This window comes from Platalea leucorodia, assembly GCF_965183815.1.
Source record: "Platalea leucorodia genome assembly, chromosome: 15".
NCBI lineage: Eukaryota > Metazoa > Chordata > Aves > Pelecaniformes > Threskiornithidae > Platalea > Platalea leucorodia.
In genome coordinates, this window is record NC_138837.1 from 12234107 (window position 1) to 12259917 (window position 25811).

The 25811-nt window shown below is 54.4% G+C and overlaps 2 protein-coding genes across 2 annotated transcripts; one reads left to right on the top strand and one right to left on the bottom strand.

Moving 5' to 3' along the window:
- Window positions 1-3468: 3468 nt before the first annotated feature.
- Window positions 3469-9613, top strand: ENTPD8 (ectonucleoside triphosphate diphosphohydrolase 8; the record flags this gene model as incomplete). Its single annotated transcript, XM_082327357.1, has 9 exons — window positions 3469-3588; window positions 3997-4114; window positions 5187-5337; window positions 5870-6029; window positions 6554-6784; window positions 7695-7958; window positions 8373-8483; window positions 8637-8771; window positions 9422-9613. The coding sequence occupies 9 exons, from the start codon at window positions 3469-3471 to the stop codon at window positions 9611-9613; spliced, it is 1482 nt and encodes a 493-aa protein (XP_082183483.1).
- Window positions 9614-10228: 615 nt separating this feature from the next.
- On the bottom strand, window positions 10229-25807 carry NOXA1 (NADPH oxidase activator 1; the record flags this gene model as incomplete). Its single annotated transcript, XM_082327352.1, has 15 exons — window positions 10229-11294; window positions 11522-11645; window positions 11733-11838; window positions 12536-12723; window positions 13612-13670; window positions 13862-13934; window positions 15118-15171; window positions 16725-16866; window positions 17584-17621; window positions 18210-18269; window positions 19022-19129; window positions 20193-20327; window positions 22573-22681; window positions 24254-24336; window positions 25634-25807. 15 exons carry the CDS (start codon window positions 25805-25807, stop codon window positions 11197-11199), a joined length of 1551 nt encoding a protein of 516 aa, XP_082183478.1. The 3' UTR covers window positions 10229-11196.
- Window positions 25808-25811: the final 4 nt, after the last annotated feature.

The window sequence follows — 25811 nt, forward strand, 5'->3', positions numbered from 1 at the left end:
GCCTCGGGGTGATGGGAGACTGGCCATGGGGACAGGTTCCCGGCTGTGGGGACAGAGGGGTCCCTGGCTGTGGGGATGGGTCCCTGGCCGTGGGGACAGGTCCCTGGCTGTGAGGACAGAGGGGTCCCTGGCCATGGGGACAGGTGGGTCTCTGGCCATGGGGATGGGTCCCATGTGGATGGCTGTGGGTACCCGTCCCTGGCCACGGGGACAGGTCTCCACCTGCCAGGTCCCTCCTGTTTCTGCCCTGGCCCCCCTGCCAGCCTGTCTCTGTGCAATGGGACAGCGTGGGGTATGGCAGAGCCAGCAGGGGTGCGGCGTGGCAGGCTTGGCCCATGCTTTGCCTTGCAGTGTGTTTATGCAGCAGGTCTGGGGCAGGGATGTCTGTGGGGCTCCCAGACCTCAGCCACTGCCTTTGTCCCAGGGCCAGCCTGCTGGCAGGCTCCCCGAGGGGCAGAGGTGCAGGCTGGGCTTGTCGGGAGCTTCACGGGGAGCTGCCCCCCTCCTAAGCCCCCGCCAGGCAGTGCAGGCACCCACACCACCCCCATGGGTGGACGTCTCCCAGGCAGACCCGCTCCGCCAGCAGCGAAGTGGTTAACGCCAAACGCTATTTCCACCCCGGCTCTCCAGCCTCAGCCCCGCTGCCTCCTGGACAAGCGCTCTCCTGGGCAGGTTGCTGGTCCGGGGCCAAGGGGAGGGCCATAGCAGGGACTGGGACAGCCTTTGTCCCAGGAGCGGGGCTCCACACTCCAGGTACACGCTGACACCACGGCGAGCGTGGCGGTGCCGGGAGCAGCAGCCGAGAGCAGCCCGGGGTAAGCCGTGGGCAGGGGAGGGGGCCGGGGTGCCCCGATGGAGCTGTGCTCGGAGGGGCAGTGGGTGGGTGCACCCTGGCCAGCAGCACAGCTGGTGCTGGGGATAAACACGCTCCGAGGGCTGGAGCAGCAGGACGGAGAGGGCTGGGGCGGCCGCTCGCTGCACGAGGTGCCCACGGCGGGCAGAGGGGCACAGCGAGGACATGGACAGGGCATGGAGGGCACTGCTGAGCCCAGCGCTGGTGGGAGAGATGGGAGGCAGGGGACGGCTCTGACTGGCAAAGATGCTCCTGGCCTGCACGTTCACCCTCTTATAACCTTAAGAGCCCTTTTGACTTTCAAATCCCAAATGTGCATGGTGGGGAATTCAGCTTCCCGTTTTCCTGAGAAACAGAGAGTTTCGATCTAGCAGTTTCCGAGCCTTTCCTCCCGAATGTTGAGGCCCCGCTCCCTCCGTCTGAGGGACGCCGCATGGTGAGGGAAGTCCCGTGAGCGTTTGTAGAGCAGGTGTGCCCGGCTGTACACAAACAAGTGCAGCAATGGCCCGAGCGCCACGCACAGCTGTGGACTTTCTGTACATTGAAATGGACGGCGCCGTGCAGCAACGTGCCTCTTCTTTAGCCCTGGAGGCACCACCACCACCTTCCCGTCCCTGCTGCTCATGTGCGGTAGCGGGTATCAGTGCCAGCCAGCCCCGAGGTGCCACTGAAAGACTGGGCAGATGCATCAGCTTTTCGCACACCTCTCGCCCTGTTTTCCACCCGCTGGGCTCCGTCCCCATGCCCTGCTCCCCTCCCCGGGCCTCGCTAGCTCTGTGCTGCCTGTGGATGTGCTCCTGCCCAGTCAAAATGGAAATTAGTCCCTACCAGAGCAGGTGGAGTTCATTTCCCACCCGCTGCAGGACAGTGCAATTCATCACCATTTCATATCTTTCCATCGCATGGTGCCTGGGACAGACTTTTCCAGGATGTGGGCTGGGGACCTTTGCCACTGCTGTGCTACCTGGAGCAGGGGCATCACATCCCAACCCCACAGTTGTATCTGGGCAAACTCTAGCAGGGCTGATAGGGCTGGAGATGTGACGGTACAGGAATTCATCGACCGCTTCCATATGATCTCCTCTGGCCATAGCCACCGTACAGGGGAGGGCTCCTGGCTGTAGGATAAGGTCTGATAAGGGTTTCCTGCAGTCCCGTGTCCCATGGCGTGGGCCAAGAGAACAGCTGCTATCCGTCATTAGACATCTCATGTCACGCAGGAGATTGGTCACCCTTGTTTGTTGCCAAAGATACTGACCTCAAAACAAGAATCAGCATCTCCTTCCACCTTGCCAAAAGTCTTTCCTCTCCTGTTCAAGCCACTGACCTGGACTGGCGAAAGGGCAAGGGAATTTCTTTGGTTTTATATACTCCCAGGAGAACTGCATAGCCAAGTGACAGCCCCCAGGTACCACCCCAAAGCACTGGGTGGGTTAAACCCCTTCTCCAGGCTGCACCCAGGGCTCTCAGAGCATCCACTGCTCAGCTGGAGTCTGGCTTGCAGCCCGATGCTGCGGATGGAGGTCAGCCTGGCTCCCCGCCGGCACGCTGCCTGTGTGCGTCCGCATCTGGACCAGCCGTGGGGTGCTGAGCAGGTGGATATGTGAGCTGCTGTGTGCTGAGGCTGTTGCAGGGAACCAGACCCTTTGGCTTTGCTTCTCCACTGCAATTTCTTACTGATGCCTCAGGGCTGATTCTGCTGGGAGCTGAGCTCCGGCTGGACGAGCGGGAGGAGCAGGACCTCCTCCCTTCCCCCCTGGCCTTGCCTGCCTGTGCAACGCTATCGCTGTCGGCATGCCAGCTTGGCTACGGGGCTGTGTGTACCCAGATCAGTGGGAGCTTTCTGCCTCTGCCCTTCTGCCTGCCCTTGGGACTGCAGGAGAGGCTTGGAGATTGCCTGCAGGCAAGGACACCATCCCTGCGCGTCTGCTTACCTGCTGTGGCATCACCAAGAGCCAAGGAGAGTTGGGCCAAGCAGGAGACACGTGGCTGGAGATGCTGGTCCCTTGCCTGGAGCAGAGAGGACCCTCTCAAGGGCGGGCTGGGACTGTCGGGCAGCAGATGTGACCTGATGGGTCCAAGTCTCATGGGACGGGTTTTGCGAGGGTGCAGGGTACAATGGCAGCATGCGGGTGCCAGAGTGATGCAGCTCTGCATCCACCCCTGGAGGGGATGGCCACCCTGGGAGCCCACCAGGGCATGGTCCTGCTCCCAGTCTGGGACTCCTATTAGCCACTGCCGTGCTTGCCCCAGTGATGCTGCTGGGAAGTGAGATGCTGAGCTGCCACCCAGCCGGTAGCTTGAGCAAGGCAGAGGGATGGGGTCCAGGCTGTGTGCAGAGAGGGGCCTGAAGGGCTGCGACTGAGAAGGCAGGGCTGAAAAAGCCAATCTGAAAATCCCCCAGGGAGGGAGTGCTGAGAAGGAGAGGGTGTCCCAGCCCCGAGGCTGCCGAGAGCCTCCCATAAGAGCAGCCATACACTTAGGAATGGCTTCAAGCCCTTGTTAGGGAAAGCGAAAGTCCCGTCTTGACAGGGAGATTTGCTCTTCAAATCTGTCCTTGCAAATGCAGAGGTGTGAGCTGGGGGTTGGGGCTGTTCTTGCAGGTTGGAGGAGGAATGGACTACAAAGCCAAGGCCGTTGCAGGTCTCCTGGCAGCCACCTGCGTCTTCAGCATCATTGCCCTCATTCTGAACGTTGTGAACGTGAAGGACGTGCTTCTGCCTCCCAGCAGCAAGGTAGGGTCCCTGGGAGGAGCGCAGCTGCCCAGTCTCGCTTGGGTGCTGGCTGCCCCTTGGTAGAGGATTTACCCCAGGTTTGTGCTGTTTGTCACCGAGATGGGGACAAAATCCCGTGCAGGCTGGCACACCAGGTCTGGCAGAGTTCAGTCACTGTGACTGGCCCTACAGCACATACAGCCTTTTCATCGCAAAGCATCGCCAGCTCAAAGGGCTTGTGATGGAGCCTTGTCCCTGACAGCTGGTGACTGCAGTGCCACAGGGCTTTCCCTGCTCTGGTGACACTCTTCGTTTGGCCACTCGAGGTTCCCCTGCCCACCAGGAGCTCCGCTGGAGCTCCGCTCGCTCTGCAGTGAGTGAACCTGGTTCTGCACCCCCTGACACCCCGTGTCCCTCTGCCTCCCCCAGTACGGTCTGGTGTTCGACGCCGGCTCCACGCACACCGCTCTCTACATCTACCGGTGGCCTGCGGACAAGGAGAACGGCACCGGCATCGTCTCCCAGGTGGAGGCCTGCACCGTGTCCGGTGAGTGTGCCGGGACGTGTCCGTCCCTCTCCCCTGCCCCTGCTCAGCTGGGGGACGCTGGGGCTGCCCGGCCCCAGGGCTTGCCTGGGTGGCTGCCCCACAGCGCCAAGGCGAGTTGGCTGGTTCATGCCAGGCGTGGTAAATGGTAAATGCCCCAAAGGGCATTTATTTATTGGGCATTCATAAATACGCAAAGGGGCATTTATTCCTATTGCAAAGGTGCTGTCAGGCTTTGGCACAAGGACTGGTCTCTCTGGAGGAAAGGACCAGGCTAGTGAGGGGAGGTAGGGTCAGCTAAATGGTACATGGAGCTGGGCTGGGACTGGCAAAAAGGCCACCAGGCCAGGGCAGAGGTGCCTGGGCAGGGGGTGAGAGGGCTCAGAGCTCGTCTCGACCTCAATTCCAGGCTCTGCAGTGGTTGTGTGGCAGTTACTGGTTAACTGCAATGGTCTGGCAGAGGGCAAAGTGTAACGGAGAGGGTGTGTGGGCTAACGGCAATAATGGCGTGCAAAGCTCGGGGGAAAGTAAATAGTGATATTTCCACCCCAGAGCCTGTCCCTACCCACCACAAGACCATGCTCAGATCCGGTGCCAGCCTCTAAAAATAGGAACTCAAACAAGCTTTGCAGAGGGCACCTCTGTGCGTGCGTCTTGGCCCCGCACGCCCTCCCAGCAGGACAAAGGAGAGCCTAGCCCTTCCCCGGGGAAATAAGGAACTGCTCTGGTTGTCGGAGGAGTCCTGCAGGACTGGCTGGCCACGTTCAGGTAGTTCGGCCTCCCTGGGATTAAGCATGTGCTCAGCATGACAAGAGGCACACCGCAGCCCTCCCCCTCCATCCAGAGCAGGAGCTCGCTGCCGGCTCCCGCGGTGTGCCGTGGCCGTGGCACACGCGCTGCCCCCCGGGAGGCCAGCCCTGAGCACTGCCCTTCCAGGGACACCCTTGGCAAGGGCACGACTAGCCTGGGTACGCGGGGAAAAACCCCGGGGGCTTTCTGGGTGGACGTGTGCCCCACTGCCCTGTCCCTCCTGGGTGGCACTGAGCTCGCTCCATCACGGGGTGCCCTCTTGCAGGACCCGGCATCTCCAGCTATGCAGACAACCCGGCTGGGGCTGGAGCCAGCCTGAAGACCTGCCTGGACAAGGCCATGAAGATCGTCCCAGCAGAGCAGCAGCGGGAGACCCCCACCTACCTGGGGGCCACAGCGGGCATGCGGCTGCTGAGGTACCGGCACCGCCCGGAGCCGCGCACCTCCGGCCCCTTCCCCACCACGCCTCTCTGCATCGCAGCCGGTGCAGGGGGCTGGGACAGGGGGCTGGGGGCACGGGGGGCTGGGGGCACGGGGGGCTGCTGCCCGGGCAGGCCACGCTGAGGGGCAGAGCATCCACGTCTGCAGTCCACCGGGGGGTCCAAGAGAGCCGCTCGCCGTGCCCACGGGGAACCCCCCAGCCCACCCCAGCAGCAGCCCCAGGGGCGGCTCAGCCTCCTGTGCCAGACTGGCGTTAACCTTCCCGCAGGCTCAGGCAGAGCCCGCAGGCAGCATTTTCGGGGAGACTCCCAACACACCAGTTGAGGGATTTGGCGGCTTGCGGGAGCCAGCCCGCAGGCAGGGCAGCGATGGGTGGGCACGAGCCCTGTCTCTGAGCAGCCCTGACGCTTTGGAGAAGGCGGCAGCCTCTTGCTGCTAGCCCTGCTCTGAAAGCTCCCCAGCCGTTGCCTCCTCCACCGCGCGCTATTTCTCTCCTTCCGTGGGCAGGGAGCAGAATAGCACCAAGGCCGAGCAGGTCTTTGCCGAGGTTGCCAAGACCATTGGCGAGTACCCTGTGGACTTCCGCGGAGCTCGGATCCTGACGGGGAACGAGGAGGGCTCCTTTGGCTGGATCACCGTCAACTACCTGCTGGAGACCCTCATCAAGGTGTGGGCTGAGGGAGAGGGGGGATAAGCTGTGTATATATCCCTGTCTAAGCTACACCCAGGTTTCTTTGTCCTGAGAGGAGAGAAAAATGTAGTTTTAGGGGACAAGTCACCCAAATAAACGTAGCTAGTGGCTGTGAACTGCAGATTCAACTCCACTGATGTGATTAACAGAATCAAGGGTCTTTGTGTCCAGCTCAGCCTGGCCCTCTGCTCTCCACTTACATATGGGTCGATTTTGGTATCGCAGGGATGCAGCAGTATCAGACCCCAGAGGAACATGTTACTCTTTCCCTCCTCAAAGACTCTGGATCCCAGTTGATTTGCAGCAGCCAAGGAGCCAGACCTCAGTGCTACATGGAGGTCTACGTGGGTCAAGCAGGACGTAGGCAGGAAGGGGTTAAACAGGGAGCCAGGACATGGAAGGTCCCACAGGGGCTTCTGAGCCCACAAAACCTCGAGGGAAGGGACAGGGACTGTGACTCCCTCCAGTTCAGACTAACACTTGCTGTCTTATGGGGCCAGTTTTCCTTTGCAGAGAAATGGGAACATCCACGGAACACCGAGGTTCTGGGAGCTCTGGACCTTGGAGGCGCCTCAACACAAATAACCTTCCAGCCTGGAGTCGCCATCGAGGACAAAAACACCTCCGTCTTCTTCAGGCTGTACGGCACCAACTACTCGCTCTACACCCACAGCTACCTCTGCTACGGGCAGACGCAGGCCTTGAAGAGGCTGCTGGCAGCTCTCCACCAGGTACCACAGCCACTGGTCATCAGGATCTGCTCAACCATTTCCCATTGCCATGAAAAATGTCTTCCAGAAATTTCGGGCATGCTTGTCAAAAAAGAGTTAGGGAATTGGAAATTTTCACAAGTCCAAAAACCTCGGAGAGGCTTAGATTTTATCTACTGAACCAAAAAATTCTCTCATTTGGGTGGAAGGTGGTGGTGGGTCCCTGCCAGGGCTCCCTTATCCCCAGAGGTTGACATGTAATGGCATTTTTCATCATTTCTCAAGCCCAGGTTCTCCCCTGTCCCCATTCACTCGCCCTTCCTCAATTTCTGCCCAGAGAAAGGATTTCCAACATACTGGTATGGTAATGAAGGAGCTGGTTTATGGGCAGAGGTCTGAACATGCTGGTCTTCAGCAGTAGGCGCTGGGCATGGGAGAGTGAAGGGAGGTGGTGTTGCTGCACAGGGGGACCCTCATGTCCACAGCTTGGCTGCGGGATGAGGGCTCGATGCCGGCTCGTGCTGGTTGGAATGGGCAAAAGACCACGTCCAGAGCACGTTGCAAAGAGAAACCAGTGTCTGTTTTGCTTTGGCTTAAATGGCTTCTCAGCCTTGGCTCTCCCCGGGGTCTGGTGACCCTACAAAGGCAGAGCGGGGACAAAATGGGTCCACGCTCAGCACAGGGTGCAAACCCCCAAGGCCTTGGGCATGCGACCATCACTGTAGCTGGTCCCTGACCACGGCGTGGTCGTGCCGTGCTTGTCCCCACGATTCTGTGCCTGCGTCCCATGGACGAGACCCCATGGGTGGTGGGGCCAGCATGCTGTGACCTGATCTGGGTGTGGGAACGGGCGCTCTCTGTGGGCTGGTTCTCTCCTTTCCATCCTCATCCTCAGGGCCAGGGCGATGCTAACGCCTCCCACTCTCTCCAGGACAGCCAGACTCCCCAGCAGATATCACACCCCTGCTACCCCAAGGGCTACCAGGAGAACGTCAGCACGGCAGACCTCTACAACAGTCCCTGTGTCCATGCCCCGAGCACGCCCAGCCCTGCACAGAACCTCACGGTGACAGGGACGGGGGATCCGACAGCGTGCAGTGCCGCCATCCAGAAACTCTTCAACTTCAGCTGTGGGGCCAACAGGACGTGCGGGTTCAACGGGGTTTATCAGCCGCCCGTGCGGGGACAGTTCTTCGTAAGGAGCCTCCGTCCCCGCGGCTGTGGTGGGGGGTGACGGAGGGTGGGAGTCTCCTCTGTCACTGGTTGTGGGAAGGGATGGGGAGGGAGGGGACCCTAGGGCTGGTCCCATATGCAAACCTCTTCTCCTATGCTGGGAGATGGCTTCTGCCTCCTGCGAAGTCCCAGCCCTCCCTGAGGGAAACGGGAAGATCCTGTCCCAAGGAGCAAGTCTGAGCTAGCTCAGAGTGCAAGCAGCAGCCCCAGGGCTTGTCCACCAGCTCTAAGACTTTCTGGCAGACCATCAAGTGGGTGCTGGATGCAGAACCCTGGGAATTACATGGGACTCTGTCCCCAGGCAAGAGGGGTCCCTGGGTCTTTTTTTCGGGTGAGGAAGGAGATGTAGTTTTTAACATCTCCCCTTACCCCCCAGGCTTTTGCTGGTTTCTACTACACCTTCCACTTCCTGAACCTGACCAGCCAGCAGTCTCTAAGCAATGTCACGTCCACAGTCCAGACCTTCTGCAAAAAGAACTGGACAGAGGTGAGAGCCCTGCGAAGGGCAGCGAGGAGCCCTGTGCTTGTCCCATCCCCAATCTCTGCCCCGGGAGCACACGCCTTGCTGTTCCCTGGGCCAGGGAGGCTTTCTGAGCATGTTTCATTCCCTGTTGCACCGCGTCCCCTGATGGCCCCACAGCTGGTGGACACGTTCCCGCAGGAGAAGAAGTACCTACACACATACTGCTCTGTGGCGATTTACATCTTGACGCTGCTGCTCGATGGCTACAAGTTCAACGACCGCACGTGGAGCAGCATCCACTTTAGGCGGCAGGTAAACCCCCTGCGGGGCAGCGGGAGCGGGCAGGCAGCTGCGTCCCTGCCCTGGCCCAAAGACGCATTCAGGGGCAGCATCCCTGGAATCCCCTGCGCCAGAAAGGTGTCCCCACCTCATGGCTGCTACCCAGTGATCCCAGCACAGCTTCACTCTTATCTGCCCTCAAACCTCTGACGCCAGCTTGTTTCTCACTTACTCTGGGTGAACTTAAGCTAATTTTAAGGGGATCAGAGAAGTGCAGAGCAGGATTTGGCCACTTTGGTCTCTGATGTTGGGCAGAACTGACCAAGAACTGACACCAGAAAGGTGAGGGTGGCCCCATGACCCATTTGAAGCAGAATGTGACCAAATTTAAAGGATCATGGGGGAGGAGGAAAGCTCAGATCCAAAATCATGTGCAGGTCACAGAGGCACATCTGGACCAAAGCAGTCATCCATGTTCCACTGCCCTTTAGCCCTTGGGAAGGGGGGAGAGGAAAGCTGCTCTGTGTAACCGGTGCTGGTGAGATCAGGTTCACCACAGCCAGGTCCACGTGTGAAACCACAGCGGGGGCAGCTCACAGGAGAGGTGCCCATCAGTCCCTTGCACCGAAGCTACCGGTGCCTGGGAGAGGCACTTTTGGATGATCTCTGCTCTCTTACCTCAGGCAGCAAACACGGACATCGGCTGGACGCTGGGCTTCATGCTGAACTTCACCAACATGATCCCCTCGGAGGCCCTGGAACACGTCAAGGGGCACCAGCCCAGTCTGTGGGCAGGTGCCGTCTCCTTCATCGTGCTGGCCATGGTGGCAGGCCTGGTGGCCGTTTTCCTCCAGTGCTTCTGGAAAACCAAGTAGCTCCCAGCCTCCCGACTAGGGGCATCCTGCCCACTAAACCAGGCAGGGAAGCAGGTCAAAAGAAGGTGGAAGGGAGAGAAGAATAAGGGCATTAGACCCATCTCCATTGCTCAGGAGGTCTAATTGGGTCATCTCTGTAAAGATGTCAAAGTTGACAAAGGTGTCTTGAGCTCCCTAAGTACCTCCAAGATGAAAAGACTCCTTTAATCTGGCTGACAAAAGCTGACTGAGACTTAGTGGCTAGATGAAGCCAGATAAATTCAAACCTGAAATAAAATCTTTCTTGTTTTTCAAATACAGAAGCATGCTCTGAATTCACCAGCCTAGCACAGTTTCCTTGGCACTTCCAGTCCTGCTGGGCTGCTCTCCCGACAGTCGTGGGAGGCAGTCGGTGATGGCAAGCAGTGGTGGCCACCCAAACGCTGAGGAGAAGGGTGACCTTATCTGTATCTTGCCCCATGCAAGATATGCAAGATTTCTGTAGTGTGTGGCAGAATATCTTCCCAGAGACACCGTCAGCTGTCTTTAAAAATATTTACTGGCATATCTCAGCAGAAAAATACAAGTGGAAGTTGATTTAAGAGCTGCCAACTCTGGCTCAGGGTTTATTTTATATTCAAGTTACATAGCCCAGCTTTGTCAGACACCAAATCCATAGAAGGTTCCAGCTCCAGGCACTTGAGTGTTTTATTTAGATCAGCAGAGCCCAGCACAGCTCAGCTGCAGGAACCGGACAGTCGTTTCAGTCCTTCCAGCTCCAGCCACCAGCCCGCCCTCTCCCCAGCCCCTCCAAGGCTCTGCCAAAGCCCAGGGCTGGGCTGAGCAGCGGTGTTTCCACAACTACCGCTCCTCTGCGCTGCAGGACCCCTGCCCACACAGCACGAAGCAGCAACATCCAGGCAGGACTTTAGAGTTTAAGAAAAGAACCAAAGACATCTGGGCTGAGAAATGCTCAGAGCCCTTTGGCTCTGGCAGATCCATGGGGTATTTGCTGTGGAAGACGATACATGATCCTAACCCAAGGCGTTATCCCACATACCCCACTGCAAACTGGTGACAAAAGCCTTCCAGAAGAGCAGCATCTCTCTCTCTGGTGGAGATAAGGATGTGTGGCCCAAGGGCCTGGGGACCTGGGCTCTGCCTCCTGCTCACAGATGGCTGCCCTTGGCTTCATTAGAGTGAGGCTCAGCCTTCCCAGCCTGAACTTGAGCCACCAGGGAGAGGGGGTGAAGACCTCCATCCAGAGAAACCTCTTCCCACCCAGCAGTCTGAGGCCCTGAGGTCCGAGTTGCCACACGGACATTTCCCATAGCCAAACACCAGATCCCTCCCCCTTCTCTCTGCCCTGCAGACACATCTTTGGCAGGGTAAGCACAGAGGTAAAAATGCCATGTCTGGGAACAGGCTGTAGAAAATGCTGTTGAACTGCTGGAACTGAGCCCATGGGATCTGTGGGTGGGGGACAGCTCCGGCCCAGGTACAGCAGAGCTCCTGGCTGTGCTGGCTGTGGCCCGAATGAGCTGGGACTGGTGTCTCCCACTGCTGGGAGACAGTGCGGTCGGGCAGGAAAAGGCTCCTGTTCGCTATAGGAAGGCAGCACCACAACTGGTCTGGGTTGCAAAGCATTTGGGGAAGATGCCAGTCTTGCCATTGCAGCATCCTTCGAGCCAGTCGTCATTCACTGGGAAAACATAAAGGAGCAGGATGAGCCCTGGCCCATATAAGTGGGGCTAGCGAGAGTTTTCACAGCTGGAATTTAACTCTGGGCAAAACCCAGTGCAAGCCTGTATCTCCTCAGAGTATGAGCCTGAGACAGCACTGGAGAAGCCATCTATTCCCCAGTCCCTCCCTGCAGCAGACGCCAAAAGCCTGCCCCAGTACAGCCTGCAGGCAGGACTGGAGAGCTACCTTCAGAGAGAATATCCAGCACGTCTCCCTTGCTGAACTCCAAGTCCCCCGGTCCCTGTGCAAGGTACGAGTGCTGAGCCAGCATCTGGTAGAGGACGGGTCTGCCCGAGTGGGAGTCCGAGTCCTGCAGGAGAAAGTCAGCAGGGAGGTTGCAAGGCAAAGCAGAGATTTGAGTCCAGCCCAGCAGAAAAGCTTGTCACAGCCCACGTACCTGGCAGCAGAGCGTCAGCCTGCCATCTGTCAGCTGCTGCCACATCTTCCCTAGATCCTCCTCTCCCGAAACTGCACCCAGTTCTTTGCCATCCGAATGCCTGTAGCTGCAAGGGTTCATTAACGTGGCTCAAATCATCTCACTTCAAGCCAAACTTTGAGGCAAGCCTAGCCCTCTAACATCTCTAGTCTTCAAAGTCCCCTTTGTAAGCCAGCTCTGACCTTGTCACCTTGCACGATGACGTGGGGCCACCCTGCACGCTCAGTGGGCAGAAACGGCACTGTCAGGGAGCGACACTGTCACCTCCTCACACGCTCACTTGAGGGGAAGATCCTAAATTCTTCTGACTACGTGGACTGTGTGCCCCCAGGGATGTCGCAGTCAGGGAGACCTCACCCCCGGACCAACTCCCACATTGCTCTGCATTGATCCCAGTGTACATCAAAGGCTGAGCTGAGCAGGAGAAAATCCAATATACAGCAGCTGCATCTGCACAGAGTTTTTCCTTCCGTTCCCCCATTTCTTGACCATGGTACTGTTTCCTGGCAAAGACCCTTTGGGCCTCCAAAGCCCACAGAGCACGTGCTGTTCTCAAAAGCGAAAGCCATGGTAAGGTTAGCCCTGCAAGGAAGGCTGCGTGCTCCCATCTTTGCTGAATCTCTGCTAGAACACTTTGACCCCAATTAAACGTCCCCAGGAGACCAGAGGCAGGTCTGTATCCCTCGGGGGAATGGCTGCCGCTGCCCTGTCACGCACACTCACGCACCGAGAGCACCGGAGGGCCCGGCTGTGCCGCAGCGTACCTCAGCTTCCCTCGCTCTGCCTGCTGGCCGAACCGCTCCCTCAGCAGAGCCCGCAGGTCCGGCAGCGACGGCACCTCGCCTGCCCTCACCACCACGGTGCACTCACAACACGCTCTCAGCACGACAGGTCTGTCCGGGCTGGATGAAGCTTCTCCATGGGTCGGTGGGATGTGCTGAGAGATGTGGCACTGTGGACAGTCTGGTTATTCAGGACTCTCGTATCAAGAGAGGTGACACAGACACAACCCCTCATCTCAGCGGCACCACGTAATGGTAGTGCAGCATCAAAATGCAGATCTGCATTTCAGAGGGGGAACTACAAATTCAAAGCCTGGGATCAGACGTTCCTCCAGGAAGCCTGTTTCTGGGTCCAATTGCGCAGGTACCCCCCAAACCCAAAAGATTATGAGCAGGCCCCCAACTCCTCCAGCCAGCCGGAGAGGTGCAGCCAAGTCCCCAGGTTCTGCTGCCTTCTGTCTGAAGTACGGCTGACAAAAAAAGTACTCCAAAAGCCCTACAAAGAGGGGTGGCAAAGACAAAGGGAGCAGAGCTGATCTGCAACTGGTGCTGCCGGAGAGGTGCTGTCCCCAAGTGGACACAGAAGCGATTCCAGCTCCATCACACCCAGCAGCTGGTAGTGGCACGGAGGTGGTTCAGAGGACATCATCCCAGAAGAATGCAAATATCAATGAATCATGGCACTCAGACCGACAGGGACAGAAAATGCCACACAGGAGGAGGGGGTAGTTCAAAACCAGCTCTCTTTTGCAAAATGGGCTGTCAAGTGCGTGCCTGAGAACGTTGCTGCGTCTGGGGCTCTTGGCTCCTTGGAGGGTGCAAAAGGGCACTGCCCTGGTGAGCCTCAACCTTGGGCTGCTTCACGAAATTGTACAGTCACAAGGAGGAAAGATCACATGGGAGCCTTTCTTTGGAATGGAAAAACGGGCAGAGGAAGATTTTTTTCCAGTGATTTGGGGGCAGCTCAGGAATTTTGGAGGATCTGGCCAGGAATCTTGCACTTTTCCCAGCCTTGATCTCTTGAGGCTGTGCCAGTTTCGGCTTGCGAAACACCTTACCTTGAAGTCCATTTGGGCACCAGCATCATTTGCAGAGGCATCTTCTCCCTCGGGAGATTCTGCAGAACAAAACAAGAGCAGAGGAACAGTGCCTGCAGTCAGCAGAGGTCCCCCGCAGCTCTTCTGCAACCCGCTAGCACACAGGGAGCCAGGGCTGCAGTGGGCAACCAGGCTCCCCAGGCACCCCTAAAGCAGGGGGCTTTGGGCCCAGGTTCACATAACCCCCCTGGTCCCTGGCCCGGGGGACTACCTGGCTTCGGCTTCACATGGAGTCGGCTGGGAGGCACCTGGGCAGGAGGGAGGGGAATCCCATTGCTGATCTTCTGCAACAGAACAACATCAGAAAGGAGTGAGCAGAGGACACCGGAGCCTGGGCAGGGCTGGTGTGCATGACAGAGGCTGCAGCCAGGTATGAATTTCTAGGTGTAACCCCAGAGAGAGCCCCAGGGAACCCAGTTCATTAACTGGCTGGATGAGGCGGAGCACTCAGGCTCTCCATGGCCTCTGCAGCTCTGATGGATAGCAGGGGTGATGAGAAGTTTGGTGGGACGCTTCCTTGGCCTCCTGCCCCTTGCTGGGTTGGTGCTGGAGCAGAGGGAGGGTGCTCATGCTGCACTGAGGGCTCTCCCCACCATCTGCTGGCTCACCTGGGAACTCAGGCTGGTTCACAGGGAGACATCCATGGAGCAAATGCCCAAGTGTGTGTGATGGCCAGGGATTCATTTGGAGGGGGGGGAGAAAAATGGTAGCAACATCAGAACAACCATGTGCTTCAAAAATCTCTCCCAGGAAACAGGGGTCTGAGTTGCACCTTTCTGCACTGGGTTCAGATGGAAAATTATTTGGATCACGTGTGGATATGGCTGTGGTGGAGATGGGAGATGAAGGAAGTCTTCCTAGCTCACAGGTGAGGGTTTAGGGCTTAGGTGTATGGCCTCAAGGCAAAAAGTGGTGTCTGTTTAAGATATTATTATCCCACTGCAGGAGGTTAACCTGCTCTCGCTCTGCCGATGAACTAGAACATGTGAGCACTCCTCACCCGCTTCCATGCTACATCTAGTGGCTGCAGGCATCACAGGAGCAGGCTGGGCAAACACATGCCTCAAGCCCTCAAACTCCTCATTGTGTTCCAGTGGCTCAACAGTGGGCGAGGAGAGCGGTGGCAGCTGCTCATCTCTGTGTGCTCCGTCAGCCCACAGCAAACAAGAGACACCACCACCTAGATTAGTCTGTGATGCAAGCCACTGGGCTTCGATATGTGTCCAAACCCCCAGATTTTGCTGTAAAGGGATCTGATGTACAGAAAAAAAATAAGCATTTTTCCTGCTCTTAACTCTTCTGTTGTTCCAGTTCAAGAGCACTGGGTCTTCATTCAAGGTGTCTGAGCTGAAACACTCTATGCTTCTCTTGCACAGATGTTCTATTCTGTGATAATCTTACAAACAAATGTCCCAAATGTGTTTCTTGGTTCCTTCCTCACCCCCGGTTGCAAGGCTGTCAGCTCACCCATTTATCCATCTTTGGGGCAGGCTCCAGGAGAGAGCTCGGTATGCGCAGCTTCTGCGGGACAGAGAGCGGAGCAGGGTGAGACAGGAGCTGCTGCTGCACAGACGCAGCCCCAGCCCACCCAGCCCCATCTTCTGGTAGCCCCGCTCCGCACTGCTTCTGCCCTTGCAAAGCACCACTGCCTGCGCACCCCGCCGCAACACCGCTGTGCCCATGGAGGGCCCAGGGTCGGCTATGGCAGCCCAGGCGGTTTGTGCTCAGAAATTGCCGAACAAAATCCAAGGGTCCCTTTGCATCTTTTTCTGCTGAAATCAGTGGTGCTAATTGAGTGGCTGGGATATAACAGACGAAACGCCCACCAAGCCCAACACCCTGCTCCTGAAATAGATGCTTAGGAAGAGAGCAGCAAGGATGTCGAGGGATACCAGGCCGACAGCATTTCTGTGTCTTCTGACAATCACTGCTATAGAGCTATTAATTTCAACTGATCATTGTAAGTAATTATGCTTTTTTTCCCCCCTCAGTGTCTATTACTTTACTTTTTTTTACTTTGAATTTCATCTGACACTTCAATGAGCAGTCAGCCAGCACATTCAAATACTTCTGTAATTGTTCACTGCTGGCTCCAGATGCTTCAGGCTACGCTGAACGGTTTGATTATCCGTCACGTAATGGTTTGATTAAACACGGTCACTGTAAGAAGCACTACATCACTATCCCTATTACTATATCACTTAGGAATATGCTAAATGCTTATGTCAGAGCAGATTCTCTGTGGGGACATCCCTTCTTCAAAAAAAAGAAAGAAAGAAAGAAAAACCTGTTCATTTATGCCCACCCTTTATTTCTGTATTTTAACCTGTTACCAGTCCTCAGAGCACTGCCTCTCTTGCTCAAACAGCTCACTTTTTTTAGTGGTCTTGTGAAGAATCTTTTGACTTTTTTTGGAAATGCAGGCAGGTAATACATTCACTGGCTCAACCTAACCCAGGTATGCACTGGCTTTTTCAAAGAACTTAAGTAGACGTGATAAATGGTTTCTGCCAACGAAAGATTTTCCATGTTGTCATATTTATCTGTTTCTATTCAATCTGTTTACACTATGGTTCCCTAGTCTGCAGAAAGATGTCAGATTTGCTGGGCTTTAATTCCTTAGGTCTTCTCTAGAGCCCTTTATAAAACCTGCCTGCACAGCTGAAACCCTCCCCAAACCTTCCCAAAGTTAATTTAGCAGAGGCCCTACACACCAGGTAAGGACCAGCCTGTCTCCTCGGCTCCGTTAGAGCTCTCGGGTGACAAATACTGCTCTAAATGGTGAGGTCTGTTACCCTACACAATTCCACAACAGAATCCTGTATGGCGGAGAGCACAAGTGCCCAAAAAGATGCCCTTGTGGAGCTACAGAGGTGAATGGCAGATGCTGGTGGGAGCCCAGCGTCAGAGAAATCCACGGTTAGCAACCGGTCTGTGGAAACAAGCTCCTGAACTCATCCTCTGCTCTGCAGTGCTACAGGCGGGTCCCCAAGGAACGCGGCAAGCTCCTGTGCGCAGGCAGGGCTGTGGTCTCTGCTGGGGGGCGGGCTGGCAAGCCCACCCGTTTTCCTTACCTGCCCATCATGTATGGCTGTAGCCCAGCCATCCGCTCCTCTCGTCAGCACAAAGACCAAACTGCTGGCTTTCACTGCTAACTTCTCCGAGTCCTCAGGGTTATAATGGGACACAACTCGGTAGTAGCCTGACTCACTGTCTCTGGAAAGAAAGAATGAGAGCACCTTTACTAACCCTGGGGCTCTGGTGCTGGATGGCTTTGATCCAGAACACCGCACCGATCCAAACTGGCACGTGCCAGAAGTTTCGGGTGTTGGGAAGTTACAATTTCCATTGCTACTCTTTGGTTCAACTGAGAACAAAAGGAGGTTGGAAAACACTGATTTCCCAAACGCAACTGCCCCATTTTCATTATACTAATAAACATCCTCCATATCAAAACAATTGTTAAAGTCAGCCCTGAAGTACTGTTGGTACAATATCACCAAAATAAATGACTTTCATGTTTTTTGAACCAGGGCTGAATTTGGCTCAACACAGCGTGGCTGGGAGTGAGTATTTGGAGGCCTTGTCCTGGGAACTAGAATGGGACAGCTGAGCATCCTCTGCCACGGACCCGGGCAGGTCCCACAACCTGCTTCCATTCCCCAGGCATGGCACGATCCATGCCTGCCTCCCGAGACTATTGAATCAACTCCTGCAAACTGCCCTGAGATTCTTGCATGAGAGGTGCTACTGAACTGCAGCGTCTTTTCCAACCACACAAGCCTTTGCATGTTTGCCATTCACTCCGCCCTCGGTGAGAAGTGGGTGTGGATCCCCCAGAGTCCTCAGACAAAGACATCAGAGAACAAAACATGACCTTCCGAATGGAAATAGTGAGAGAAGAGTTAGAGCAGGGTAGAACGGAACACTTACCGCAGAGCGTCAACACTGGGTTCATAAAAGCCCTGCTTCTGTGGGGGGAACAACAGCATCTATTTGTAACTACCTTATATAGCAACAGTGCCGCCTTGTTTACCGTCCCTCTGAACACCACACTGTGGTGTTTTGCCTTTGCTTTTGACCACATTTGCCACACCACAGCACCCAGATAGAAGTCTGCTGCTCCACACCTTACCAGGATGTACCTTCTATTTCTCCCCCTCCCTCTTCATCCCATCAGGAGGCGAGTAACAAAATCTTTTCCCCTACCCTTACTTCTAAGAATCTCATCTGACAGTGCAAGCCAGCCATACGTACGCTGACAAATTTACTAAAGTGCTGAGCAAACGCCTGGTGAACATAGCAAAGTCTCCACTGCTGTTTTGCCATGGCAAAGAGACAAAGATGCATCTTCAAAGGGCTGGAGACTCACATTGCTGAGTCCCTTCCAGTCAGAGCTGAAGCCCACCGCCTGGCTTTGAAGGGCCCTGTGGATCTAGTCTGATATTGCACTGTTTTTTTCAATAATATGTTCTTACCCTGACAGTGTCAGGATCTGAGGCCCTACCTGGAGCCCCATGACAGCTCCATTCCTCCTTTCACAGCTATGTCCTGCTCACCTGAGGCCTGAGAGGCTCGAAGCCGATGTACTCATCATTGGGAATGATGGACGAGATCACCTGTCAGAGGACAAAGTAATGACTGAAGCCAGGTTGGATGACGAGACTCTCAAACTTCATGCAGGGCTATCTACTCAGACCTTCTGACATCCCTTCTGACATCCCTTCCCTTCTGACATCCTGAAGTCAGACAAAAAGCAGAGCCATGCACGTAGTGGTAAAAGCAGAGCTGGATTCCCAAAACAGCTTCAACTGTTGCTGTCCCTGTGTTTTTAGTCTTTCCAAGGTTTCTTTACAAGTGAGTGAATTACTTTCCCTTCCCTTTATTCGTGTCAGAGCTCTCTGGCCTGTGGCACTTCTGCTGACTGCACTGGTCACAGAAGGGATCAGAGAAATTCTCTGCTGACTCGCGTTAAAGGATGTGACAAAGCATTTGTCTTCCAAGCGCCTGCCTGTCCCACCAGGAATGCAGCAGTGAGTAGGAGTGCGCTGGAGGAATGTGCTCCTCTTGAAAATGTTGTCGTCAGCAAAAGGACGACCACGGGGTTCCCTAAGTACCTGCTCAGCTTTTTCAGAGTTTAAAGTGACCAAGATTGCTAAATTTTTTTTAGCACCAAAGTGCAGTTTTGATAGAAGAGGTGGCAATTCTTACAAATTTCGGCTTCTGCGTCCCAGGTGCCTTGACTGGCTGCAAGCCCTGACAAGCTCTTGGTCTCCACCAGTGGAGAGGCCAACATAATGCTCTCTGGAGATGTCAGAAGGTGGAATTTTAATCTGCTTGCTGTTAATCGTAACGATCACCTGCCTGTTACCTTGGGTTTACCCAGGAAATCTTTTGTATCCAGCTGCTCAACTTCCTTCTTTCGTGGTCTGAAAAATTCCCCGAGAGGAACCTGCATGGGCTCTAAAAACAGACGGTCCTAGGGCATGGAAAGCAGATAAGGGAAAAAGCATCAGTTAATATTAAATGAAATATAACAGCAGTGAAAAGAAAGTATAGCTTCCCTGTGCGTGCACGAGCAGCTCCAGGAAGACACTGGGGCAAAAATTATGGCTGTGAACTTGAAAAAGGTCACTCAGGTTTAACAAGAACATGCAAACTAGGAGCTCATCAGCCACTACCCAGTGCTGAGACAATGACTGTTGGCATGGGAAGGGAGGGCAGCGGAGTAAAGTTTATTAAAGGAAACTCTAAGCAGTTTTTCAATTTGACTTCAAATGCTTTTTTCTCCTCTGTTCAACCACTGAGTAGCATGCTAATAGCGAATATAAATAATACAGTAATGTAAAGCACAAACATGATGCTGGAAGAGATGATCGCATTAAAAAAACCAAGCAATCATCCCTTAGAAAGGATACAAATAAGATAAAGAAGTATGGAGGTAGCAAAATAATGAACCCTCCAGGAAGAGTGAATCAGAGATCTGCAAGCTGTTCCTGGTCATAAAAGAGTCTAACAAGAAACTATTGTTTAGAACCAACCCTGGAAACACTTTCGTGCTCTACTTAAGCTCTAAATGTGATTGTCATTAATTACCTGAGCTGGCACCAATTGTATCTGAGGCCAAAGGGACTCAAAAAAGTCAGCCAGTGTCATGAAAAGGGAGACCCTCCAAATCTGCACTTGTTCTGCACTTCAACACTGCATAAGGCAACTTGTTTTACAGTACAAGTACAAACAGAATTAAGCTCCTACACAGCAAGGACTAGAAAGTAAACTCCCCACCCTGAGAAGTTATCCCATAATTCTCCACCATGGTGTTTGTGTGCTATGAAGCACCTGGGGGTGACGGAGTTAGGTAATTAGCTGAAGCACTAGTTTGGTAGAGCATCGCATGCAAATGGCTCAGGCTCCGTTACCAGGTCACCAAGCAGGTCGGTAGACAGGAAAACCTAACCATACAACAATTACCACATTCTCATCTCGTATTTCTTAATTTAAGCCCAATGCATGTACCCAGGAACTCATGGAGGTGGCCTTACCTGCACCCGCTGACGGGCCAGGTCCAGGATCGCTGTTCTTCCTTCAGGTCTCCATACAACGGCCTTATCTAGGGTGACCCTGGCCTCCTGCCACTGCTGCAGCCGGCACTGCGCTGCTGCAGTGCTGTACAGCACCTGGAGCGGGCAAGGAGGGAGCAGAACTCAGAGGGCTGAACCTCAGCAGACACCCAACACCACCTACCGAACCCAGCCAAGAAACAGGGACCAGGCACTGAAACGCCAGGGATACAGCAGCAGCAGCACCAATCTACTCCCCACTGGCCACAGGAAAGGTGCTCTGAGCAGCACAGCCGAGAAAACTTCATCATCAGAGTGCAAAGAGATCAAAGCTGTACCTCCGGGCTAGCTCCTGGTGGGCTAGAGCTGCTAGCTCTGCTCAAGGCAAGGAGAGGCACGGGGAACACCAGATGTACCACACAAGTTTTAATCTTATCCTTCCCGCACCTGAAAGGCCCGTAAGGATTTTTTTGGCAAGTTGCATGGTTTTTTTTTCCCCTGTATGCAACTAGGTAATATTTTTTGCTGTGCAGAGTAATTCTGACTCCCTTTCACTGCAAAATAACTTAACTGAAGCTATTTCACATTGTAGTGGGCTGTGAATGTGCAAACTGTCAGCTGTAGCTTGTTCCCCTTTAGCAGCATGTAAGTGTGTTCCGTGGTGAAGTGGCGAAGTGTGGGAGTATTGCAGGCTGGGTGTTGGGAAGCCTTGATCTGTATGCTGAATTTAGAGCGGGAGACCTCTTCTTGTCCCTGGCCAACAGTCAGCGTATGGAAAAGCTGCTGGCCTACAGGGCAGAAGTGTGGCCTAACAGACGCCCTGTCAGATATGTCGCTATCTCCTCTGACAGGGTTATCAGCTTGTAGATGGCTTTGTGGTATCTGGGTGCAAGGAGGGCTTAGGACAGAGGTGCAGCTAACAGGATGCTTTTCCTTCATTCCTTAATCGTGACAGTAGAAGCCTGCTGTTTGGGGGGGTGGTGGGAACGGCCGCCCTGAACATCTACAGGAACTGCAGAGATGCTCCCTCTTGAAGAGGCAAGGCAGCAGTTCTCACTCAGCTCAGAAGTGCTATAGCCTCGCAAGAGACAAATATTTCTGCATTTTCAAACCATGTGGCACAGCTCCTGCCCTTGAGAAGATAAGATGCAGCATGTGAGAGGCCATGCATGCGAAAAGCCGATGGCACAGCTCTTCAGGAGGATTATGTTTGTGTATTTTGAAAAATGAGCTGCAGGTAGACGTAAGAATGAGATACAGTCGAATCAGGATGCAGATCCTGAGTCCGGAGTGCCAGCACAGTGCGCGCACGTGTCCCGGCAATGCCTAGAGCACGTGGAGCGAGGGCCTGCGTGCTGACACCAGAAAGGATACCAACCTCCTCTGATGGCCTCGGGGCACCCCTGCACCTTTCAAAGGGAACCTACTGCTTCTAAGTGTGTGCGAGTTCAGCGAAGGCACTGCTGTGGCACTGAAACTGTTAAAAACAATGAGGTTTGGGTAATACCACAGATTCCAAGGATAGCTTCTTCCTGCCAGGTATACGGTGCACGAAAATTGACCGAGACTGAAGGACGGGTTTCTGGGCATGCTTGACTTGAGTTACACAATGACTCCTCACTCTCACGGAAGTAAAGAATTAAATATTCTTTCTTGTATCTGCTTTTTGGTCTGTGTGTGTGGACTCAGGACAGAAGAGAAAATGAACCCTCACAGTAAAGTACAGTTTCTAGGAGTCTTTTACATTCCAAATATTACAAACATTGACAATCAGTTCAGACTTAGATCTTTTTTAACAGGATGTGGCAGGCTGAAAGCATCTACAGTGTAAGAGCTGCAGAGCGAAGTTGTACAGAAGCAAAACACAGCTTGCAGCCCAGTGTGCAAGGTAAAACACAGAGGTAATGCTAGACCAGTTGCTACAGTTGGAAAGACAGGCTTTCAGGCACCGAAGTTTCTTAGAGTCTTCATTACGGACCAGTTTTGTTCCCATCTGTCTATACTTCAATCTATTTCAGCTTTTAGAGCTGAGGAGTTCACAAAACGTACATGCATATTTACGTGCATGTAAGCATAAATATTACATGCATAGGTAAGCTGCAAGACCCCGATACACAAATTCCTGTGCATCGGCTCTGAACAGCTTTACTTTTCAAACTGCTTAATTTGCTAAACTCTTCAGAGACATCATTGTTTTATGACTTTCACGATTAAGTTCCTATAAAAAAAAGTGCAAGCAGAAAGTTTTTACTGCTCTAATGTACTGTCTTGAAAAGCTCTTGGGTTACTAATGCCTACTACTGAACACCTGAGGAATACCCCCAACAGAAGGGACGGACTGCTGGGACAGGCCGACTCTTACCTCCCAGGCATAGAGTATGTGCCTCAGCCCCAGCTGCTTGTAATCGATGAAGGGATTTTGTCTCAGATGACTGAAGGCCATATGATAGTCAGAGAGAGCTTCTTCGTACCTACAATGCAGAGATGACAGCAGAAACTGAGACTAAAAAAGCTGAAGACGCTAATTAAGAAGTTCAAAAGTCAAGCTAGCGAAAAAATGTATTCTTCTCCGTAGCCTGGATGAGGAGAGCTGCCCCGGAGATGTATGTCATCAGAAAATTCCCCATCCTCTCCTTGTTGGTAGTTAGAACAAAATGAACACGGTGTGCCTGGGATTATCTGCGCAGTTTTACTGGTTGGGATGAACAGTAGGTTTTGATACCCGAAATAGTCACAGTTCCAAGGAGAAAATGTAAAGAACAGAGATTAAAAAATGCTGTGAGCTCCTTGCCCAGCTTGCGGCTGGCAGTTTTGTCCCAGCAGACGTCTCAGGGGAGAAGGAAGGGCTGGGAAACCCCTGCCGACGACAAGCGTACATGCATGGTCAGAGCAATGTGAGCAGAGACTTAGAGAAACTCTAAGGATAAGGGAGTTAGTCCGAATTTACACCAGCTATGCAACTGAAATCAAAACAGTTTCCCACTGAGGCTGCAGGTGGTGAAGCGACGGGTCCAGGAAGGGTCACCCGGCCAGCGAACACGGCCAAGAGGTGCCCGGGTGGATGTGGGTGGGTGGGAGCAGCATCTGATGAGGGAAGGAGCCACAGGGTGCTGGTGGCCGTCACCTCCTTGGGCGGGGGGCAGCTCCGCCAGCCGTGCTGCCCCTGACCCGCTGCACAGCGTGCATGCTCGGGGCAGGCTCGCTCCACTTCTGCCGGCTGTGGCGCAGCGCTGGGAGCAGAGCGGAGCAGCCCCAGCGTGCCGGCCGGGGCTCCGCCGGCCCTGGCTGCAGCTCTGCTGGCAGAGGCACAGAGCATGTAGCTGCTTGAAGGGCCACCTGTGAGCGCAGAACTGCTCACTTGAACTCCCTCCCAGAAATATAGTAATTTTATGGAAATTAAGGTCTGGAAAATATGGGGAAAATGACAGGAAAGAGAACAACTGAGCTTCGGAGGTAAGAAAGGACCTGTAAAACCTTCCACCCACCTCTGTGAGCAGGATGCAACTGCGATTTAACCCTGGAAACAATGAGTAATCAATCCCACGACACTAGTGGAGCAATCCCAACATTAAATCAGTGAGATTGAGATCAGGCCCACAAAATCCGCTGTCAGCAGAGAGTGAGAGTCAGACACTGTGGGCAGACTGCATTTTTAGGAAGGCCAGACTCAACGTGCACCATGCGGAGACAGACCAAGCAGCGCAATTATTTTTTTCATTCTCAAAGAAAATCTGAATGGCAACATAACCTCCTGGCAGCCCCGCGTACAGGAGCAGTTTCTTTCTCTGTGTGTATGGGACAGTCATGTCATATATCAGCCACCCCTGGGGCCCCGGAGTTGTGCAGCTCGTATCATCTCAGTCTTATCAGAGATAAGACTTGCTGACCTGTGACACGGTTTACGAGGCCAAGCTGGACCTTATGAACTGTTTAAGATTGCTGGAAGAAGTGAATTTTAGAATCATAGAATCATTTAGGTTTAGGAATAAAGTATGACTAAAAGGAGAAAATCGAATACGGAAACGGACTCGCGCCTCGCTTACATTTCCAGCTGCAGACGGACAAAGCCTCTCTGAAAGTAGCCAACAGCTAGGGAGTTGTCCTTCGCAACGGTTTTATCAAACGCCTAAGGAGAAAAACACAGATACATCCCAAGGATCAGTGAGGATCTCTCCTGTTGATGCCTGGGTGTGTGCACCACGTCCAGGCTGCACTTGCACTGGGCGCAGAAGCCGTCACCGGGCTCGTGCCCAGCTCCTCTGGACTGACAGGCGCAGGGCTGTGATGCGGGCTGAGGGGCAGGAGACAGCTCCAAGTCATCTTTCAGGTCTTGGCTCTTCAGGTTTTTATCCGTCCTTGGGAAAATGGACTGGACACAACAAATGAGACACGTTTGCTGTCCAGCATTTTGTAAAGAGAAACCCGTGTTGCCTGGAGCAGAGTTTGCCCTGACAGTGGGAGCAGCAGGACCAGACCAAACAGGGAAGGCTGTTTGAAGCAGGCTGCAGTGATGAGTATGTGAAGGGAGAAAGCTGAAGGGCTTCACACTGCACCTACAAGTCAATATTTCTGGGCCAGTTTCCCAGCTAAATACAAGCAAGTATTAGCAAAGCTGGTAGCAGCTCATGGCTGATGGTTCAAAGTAACACTGTGCTGGGAAAACTGTCTGAATCTCCCTCTGAGGAAGCTGGGAGGTGTGCTCCTCCACTTATCATTGCAAAGAGATGGCAGGTAGATAACGAATCAAGCCTGAAACCCCGGATTTTCCTGGTACTGCCTAGACAAGGATAGCATTGAGGGGTGAAAATATGTTGCAGGAGGTCAGGGAGCGACTGTGCCTCTCGGCGAGATGGGGGCTGGCTTCTCCCGTGGCTCCGACAGCACCCCTTGCTTTAACAGTCTGCTCTGCTGTGCTGCAAAAGAGAAAAAATAAACCAACAACCACTGACCTACGCGGGAGCATAACCGAGCTTCCTCCCGGCCGATGCCCGTTCATCGGGGCTGAAAAGAGGCTCCTGGGCACCACGGTGCCGTGCTCCCCGTTGTCCCTTACCGCAGTTGCCCTGCCCGGGGCTCCACGGCTCCGCTCCTCCGGCACAGCCGGAGCTTTTTTTACTGCTAATTAATGAACAGCTTTAAACTGCTAATTAACGAACAGCTTTAAACGCATCTCCCCACGGGGCAGCTGCCCGCCGGGCCTGCGGGTGCTGGGACAAAAAGGCTTCTCCTCAGGGCAGCGCCGGCTCCGGCCCTCCCTTCCCGGAGGGCTTCCGTGGATGGCGCTGGGGCTCCGTCCCGCCCGCTGTCAGCCGGGCGCGCAGCACAGGAAAGGCTTCGTTTCCAGGAGTCTGAGTTTCAGCCTTATTCCCTCAAAAACCCAAGCGGGGGGAGTCGTGCCGCCCCCCCGTCCCCCCGCCGCTCACCCGCAGGGCCTCCCCGGGCCTCCCCGCCAGCAGCTGGACGCAGCCCACGTTGAAGCAGATCCTGGCCGGCGGCTCCGGGATCCCGGCGAAGTTCTCCAGGGCGGCCTCCCAGTCCCCGCCGTCGGCCGCCAGCACGCCCTGGTGCCAGCGCCTCACCAGCTCCCGGTACGCCATGATC